The sequence below is a fragment of the Dipodomys ordii genome, unplaced genomic scaffold, assembly GCF_000151885.1.
Source record: "Dipodomys ordii isolate 6190 unplaced genomic scaffold, Dord_2.0 Scaffold125, whole genome shotgun sequence".
In the NCBI taxonomy this organism is placed as follows: domain Eukaryota; kingdom Metazoa; phylum Chordata; class Mammalia; order Rodentia; family Heteromyidae; genus Dipodomys; species Dipodomys ordii.
In genome coordinates this window covers 3,389,655-3,396,016 of record NW_012267341.1, presented here as the reverse complement: position 1 = coordinate 3,396,016, position 6,362 = coordinate 3,389,655, and the positions used below count along the sequence as shown (strand labels likewise).

At 53.4% G+C, this 6,362-nt stretch overlaps 1 protein-coding gene across 1 annotated transcript in view; it reads right to left on the bottom strand.

Annotated features, from left to right (window-relative positions):
- Positions 1–3,054: 3,054 nt before the first annotated feature.
- The window catches only part of Alx4 (ALX homeobox 4), a 41,350-nt gene continuing 38,042 nt past the window's right edge, over positions 3,055–6,362 (bottom strand). The window contains exon 4 of the mRNA XM_013029988.1: positions 3,055–3,597. Coding sequence (XP_012885442.1) covers positions 3,268–3,597 — 330 coding nt within the window. The 3' untranslated portion in view covers positions 3,055–3,267. The remainder of the gene's footprint in view (positions 3,598–6,362) is intronic.

Sequence of the window (6,362 nt, the reverse complement as noted above, 5' to 3'; positions counted from 1 at the left end):
AATGGAGCCTTGGGAAGTAAGTCTTCTTTTCTAATGGGATGGTCATGGAGTATTAGGTATCTGAGGACCAGATTGTCAGCACACTCTCTTCCTACCACACCCCATCCCCATACACTGGGCTGTTTGCCTCGATGCCTGAAGGGCCATCCCAGAGCCCTGGAGCCCTGGATGACAATCTCACCAAGGATATCCCAGGGAGCAATGGCTGCTTATGTGGTACACAAGATGGTTTCCATGGAAACATTCCTTCGCCTACCCAGCAGGATGATGAGAGCTAAGGCACCAGAGCTGGGTCCTCCTCACTCTCGCTCTCTTGCATTCTATACCCGCAGTTGCCCTGCTTCTCAAAGCTGGTTGTGAGAGCTGAGAGTCAAGTACAGAGAGAAGAATTCAAGGAAAGTTATGAAAACCCATGTCCTCCATCCCAGTACCATTCCAGACATGGGGTCGTCTGTCTGTCCAGAGCCTTGGCCCCCATGCCTGGAAGGCAGCACATTAGTGTGTGGCCTCGACATGCTGGGTCATGATCCAAGCAAGGAAGGACTAGATAGGGGCCTGTCAGGGCTGGGGAGACCCACTCTGCAGCTGATGACCATTGCTTTGTTGTTCAGTGGCATCTCTGAACATATAACCAAAGGAAATTCTCTATTTTCTCTGCTTATCTGCCTAGCAGAATCTCTTTCGCCTGATTTCAGTAGCCACAGAGAGCTCCAACAACCACCCAGCATCCTAGGGGCTGCTAGGGGAGACAGCAAGCAAAAAAGGATCCAGAAAGAGCCATAAGTTCTCTTGTGGAAAACTAAACACAGCTGAACTGATGGAGGAAGGCTCTGGGCAAGCTCTGAGAGACCCGTGTCACACCGGGTGCCAGCCGAGGCCCAGGCCCTTGGTGGTAAGCCTGGGCTCTTGTCTCAGCACAGCCTCAGGAAATTCACTCAGGGCCTAGTGATTGGAGTTAGGCAGGCCCGGAGGGTGAGGACAGGAATGGACGATGCCCAACCTGGGCATGCGTGGCTCCCTCTGAGAGGTGACAGGGCTGTGTTTAAAACGGACACTTGCACAAAACCTTCTGCTAATGGAGGACTTTCCTTCTCAACCACTTTGGGTTGAAATTTGCCTGTCTTGAATCTATCCTGGCCAGAAATCAAACATAGAGGAATAAAGCAGCAGGGAATCCCTTCTCTAAAAATCTAACCAAACCTTCCCTCTGGTCCTCCTCTTCCCTAGCTTTCCTGGTCTTCTAGTTCATTGTTCTGATTCTCTCACATGTGAGACACAACCGTGGTGAGATTTTCTCTCACACCTACCCTTCCCCAGCCATGAAGACACTTAGGAAGGGTGCTGGGAACTGCTCTGGCCTTGAGGTCTTCCTTCTTCCCTGTGCTGGATTCTGGGGAGAACGTGCTAATTCAGTGGGCCTCAGAACTAGAGAAACATTCCCCAAGCCCCTCAAACAGTTCAAACACTTGGCAGCCAAGGCTTTGGGAACATTTAACATTTAATATCCAAGACCCTTTCCTCTCCCTAAGATCAACCTAAGAGCTGTGGTCCACAGAGAGGTCTATGAAACCAGCCAAACCCAGGTCCTTCCCCAGTTTTGTTCCAGAGCAGATCAGAACACCAGCCCAGAGGATAACACACCTTTGCCTACCAGGACCTTGAGCAGCTCTGGGGCAGGGGCCATCAGATATGTCAAGCTTTCTCCAGGCCCAACCTGGGAGGCCATTCCGTGTCCAGGACCCCGAGTCTCATGCTTTTTCCCTTCCCCACTGACATGAACCAAGGTAGAAGGTGGAGAAGGCCTGCACATCTTGGCGAGGGGCACCTGCAGGAGGGATCTAGCTCAAGGTGGCTCTGTTGCTGTTAGTGCTGGGAGGGCTGGGGTTGCTGCCAACGTAGCGTTGGATCAAGTCAGATGATTGGGGTGGGAGTGGGGGAACTGGCTTTGGCAAGGTTGACCCAGAGGAGCTTACAGCTTACTTATGAGTCCTTCCAAAGAACAGAGAGGACACAGACTCTGGCCCCTGCAGAAGAAGCTGAAAGAGAGGCTCTACAAGGGCCTGGAGAGCTATAGGAGAGCAGCCCATCCCCCTAGCCTAGATGGACATAACCTCTATACCATGCCAGGCTCTGGGCAGAGGGGTTCCAGAGGTGTTGCCCAGGGGCAGTCAGTCTGAGACCATCCTATTTGGAAGCCAAGCATGACACATATCCTCTAGCACAGCTTGCCCGCTACTCTTGAGCCCTACGCTGGGACCCTGAGCCTTAGCTTGCTTATTCCACATTGTACATCCTGCCACTCCAGGACACTGCTAAGCAGTTCCAAATGAGTGACAGGGCTCAGAGAGGAAGGGCCAAGTGCCCCAGATCCTCGTAGAGGGACCCTACAGAAGCCACAGAGTACAGCTGCTCAGATCTCCCTCGTGGTGCCCCTCCTGGCCCCTGGGGCCCTCCCTGCAGTCTTCCTCCTCCTAGCGCTTATCCACTTCCAGCACCATGGAGTCCCGGGGAGCCGTGCTCTTAGCTGCCCTCACCCCTGGCTCTTCTTCGGCAGTGTCCACAGATACCAGAGTCTCGAGGTCCATGTCCTCTCCTCCAGGGCCATCCTTCCAGATGGGCCACTGCAGGGTCCTTTAGCTCTGACTCCTCCCCTCCGCCATTCACTTCTCCAGTGCATCCAGCACAGAGCACCAAGGGACAGCCAGGCTGCAGTCAGCGAGGCCCATTAGATCGATGGCTCTCCAGGTGCCTTGGGTCCAGGATGTGGGTCCAGGAAGAAAGGTGACAGGAGCTCATTCTCCATAGTGCCTGTCTCTCAGACATACAGCCACCAGCCCAGTGCCCAGTGAACCCCCCAGAAAAGGTACAAGACCAATCATCGAGGCTGCTGGGTCAGGAGGGAAGCCTAACCTTGACTCAAGGTCAAATGGCCAGGCTGGAGGAGCAAGAGAGGAGAAAAGGCCTCAGCTTATCATGACACAACGCTGCAGGAGGTGGCCACCTGGCTTTTTCCATTGCCTGGGGCCGCGACCAGGATTCTCCACCATAGTTTGGGGGAGGGGGGATGCAGGGGCCTGCTGCCTACTCAGTCCCAGCAGTCCATGGGACCTCAGACTTGGGGTGGCTGAAAGTGCTGAGGGCCAGGCCCCTGGGCCAGGCCAGGTTCCTAAGAAGAGGGTTGAGTGGGAGACTGGGGGCCTGGAAAGCAGGGGCATGGCCAGGACCCCGAGGCAGGGAGGGGCACTGGGAGGGACAGGTGGGGTGCTGTCATGTGGCCCAGGAGATGGCCGCACTGTGCTCCTTAGCTTTCATGCGCAGCGCTGCGATGCTGGAGGTCTTGCGGTCCGGCTCACCATTCAGCTCATAGCCATTGAGGCCTGGGCTGAGGCCTGCGGCCCCAAACAGGCTGCCCATGTGTGTCTGGCCCACGTGACCGCCAGCCCCAGAGACACTCAGGAAGTCGGTGACACTGCTGGCCCCAGAGCCAGGGGGGTGGGCGTGAGGGGACATGCAGGCTGGCACGGGGTCACAGGGGACCACACAAGCTGGCACTGGTGAAGCAGCCCCATTGTTGCCAATCCAGGACGGGTTCTGAATCTGGGGAGGGAGAAGAGAGACACCTCATGAGCTGGCTGGTGGTGGTAGGAGAGATACCTTGTCTTTCGTGTCGCCATGATAAGGAGACCATTATTTGTGATTGCCTGCCTGACTTTGAAGGACACCCCCTGGGACTGGGGTTTTATCCTTTGGTACCTCTGTTCCCAGGGAAGGCTGGCAGCAGGAAGTCAGGAGCAAGAACTGAGTATCAGGCTACAGCTAGCATCCAGAGTGAGGCCACAAGGCCACCATGTACGACACAGAGCACTGGTTGAGAGCACACACTCAGGTTTGGCAGGCCAGTGTGAGGGAGGGGGTTGTGGACAGCAGAGGCTCAAGGTCCCCAGGTCAGAGGCTGAGGGGCCAAGGACAAAAAACATATGTGGGCTGGGAAGGTGGCTCAGTGGTAGAGTGCTTGCCTTGCATGCCTGAGGCCCTGGGTTCGATTCCTCAGCACCACATAAGCAAAAAAGAAAAAAGCCAGAAGTGGTGCTGTGGCTCAAGTGGTAGAGCGCTAGCCTTGAGCTGAAGAGCTGAGGGACAGTGCCCAGGCCCAGAGTTACCGGACCCAAAAAAACAAAACAGAACAAAAAACAAAACAAAACACATATGTGTGTGTGTGTGTGTGTGTGTGTGTGTGTGTGTGTGTGTGTGAATGATGGTCCTAGAACTTGAACTGAGGGCCTAGACACTGTTTCTTAGCTTTTGGTTCTTTTCATTTTACTCAAAGCTGGCACTCTACTACTTGAACAACACCTCCTCTGCCAGCTTTTTTTTTTGCTGGTTAATTGGAGATAAGAGCTTAAGGATTCCCTGCCTTGAACTGAGATCCTAAGATCTCATCCTTCAGAGTAGTTAGGATTACAGGCATGAGCCACTGATACCTGGCATGGTTTATGATGCAGGGTCTTACTGGGTAGCCTGGAACTCTCACTTATCCTGCCAACCTCTAAAGTGCTGGGATTAAAAGTGCTCACCACTGGGTCTGGCCCCAAGATGGAATTCTTAAGGCTTCAGAACTAACCCAGAATGGAAGGGGACAGCTTCTGGAGTGAGCAGATAGAGCTGAGGCCCGGCACTCATGAGCCCTAGGAGTGGGGAGGCTGCTCTGGCCCCATGAGAGGATTGAAGTAGATATCTAATCTTCTGTGGATGTGTGGTGATCCCTTTTCCTTCCCAGCTCCCACCCTGCCCTTGGACACGTGGACCTGGAGTACAGGACACCAGCTCTGACAGGAGACATGCACCTCTCCACTGTCTTGGGGGCTTGGGGCAGGCTTCTGCTACCCTGCCCTTCCTTCAAAGGTACCAGAGAGACATTTAAAAGCAGAGTGGACCCTGGGCCCCCTAGTCCTACAGGACACTCTTAGGGCATCAGAACTGCCTGCAAATCGGCTGTGTCATCTTCCTCCAGCATGCCCTGGGGAGGGAGCTGGTTGGTCTCTTTACCCTCTCTTGGAAGCTGTGTGGAGCCTGGGATTTGTGGGGCTGCAGGTAAGAAAGATGAGCAGCTGCCTTGGTTTTCCCCCTCTAGTTACAAGCTCAGATAGCATCATTCAAAGCCAAAGATCCAGAGCTGATGTAGCCCTCTGAGTACAGAAGGAGGTTGGATCTGGGGAGGGAGACAAGGAGGAAAAGAGAAAGAGCATGAAAGAATGTGGCAGGGGCTGACACACAAGTGCAGAAGTACATGGCCCTGTGCATTCCTTACTTTCACCTTGGGGTCTGCCCCCTTGCCCCTTTGCATCCTGGGAGAGGTGGGGGGCAGGGAGAGTAAAGAGCTGCTCCAGGCGATAATAATGCCAGAGACTATTTGCTAGCATGGCACTCAGGCATGGAGGGGAGTAGCAGTCAGGAGGACCTGGGACATGGGCTGGTTGCTCTAGGCAGGGGGGTGGGGGCAAGCTTGGGGCTGGAGGTGTAGTCAGGAGGATTGAGAACTCCAGACTGCTTGGACAGTTAGTCAGACTCTCAAAAAAAAAAAAGGACTGGAGGTGTGATTCAAGAGGTAGAGCTGCTTACTTAACATGCTCAAAACCCAGGGTTCTATCCTCAGTACCACAAAACAAAATAAAACCCCTCATCAGCCTACATATCCTGGATGGCTGACATCACTACGGACAGTTCTTCTTGTTCCTTTGTGTTTCATGATGGCCCTGGATGGTTCTAGGATGAGCTCTGGCCAACGGACATCATCCAGAAAGATGCCCAGGGAAAAGACAGGAGGGACAGAACATAGTCACCTGGGGACCTGGCTAGTGCAAACTGCTTTCAGGAAATTGTGAAATTCCCAAAGTGGTATTGCATGATTTAATTTAAACCTTAGAATGGTCCTACAAAAGAGTTGAGGTAAAGCTGGATGATGGGGCTCATGCCTGTAATCCTAGTTGCTCAGGAGGCTGAGTGTGAGGACTGCAGTTCAAACCAGCCTGGGCATGGAACTTTTATCTTCAATTAATCACCAGAAAACTGGAAATGGAGCTGTGGCTCAAACCTGTAGAGCACAAGCCTTAAGTGAAAAAGCTCAAGGACAGTGCCTAGGCCCTGAGTTTCACACACACACACACACACACACACACACACACACACTGAAATGAGGTGAACATTTCTATCAAGTTCAATTTACAGGTGACAAGCTGAGAGCTGAGGGGAGCAAGACCTGGGGCTGGGCAGAAACTCACTGTGGGGCACAGAATTCCATGTTCATCCTAGCCTGGCCATGAGCCCTCCAATTTTCAGAAGTTGCTTTCTTCTGATGCTCCAGA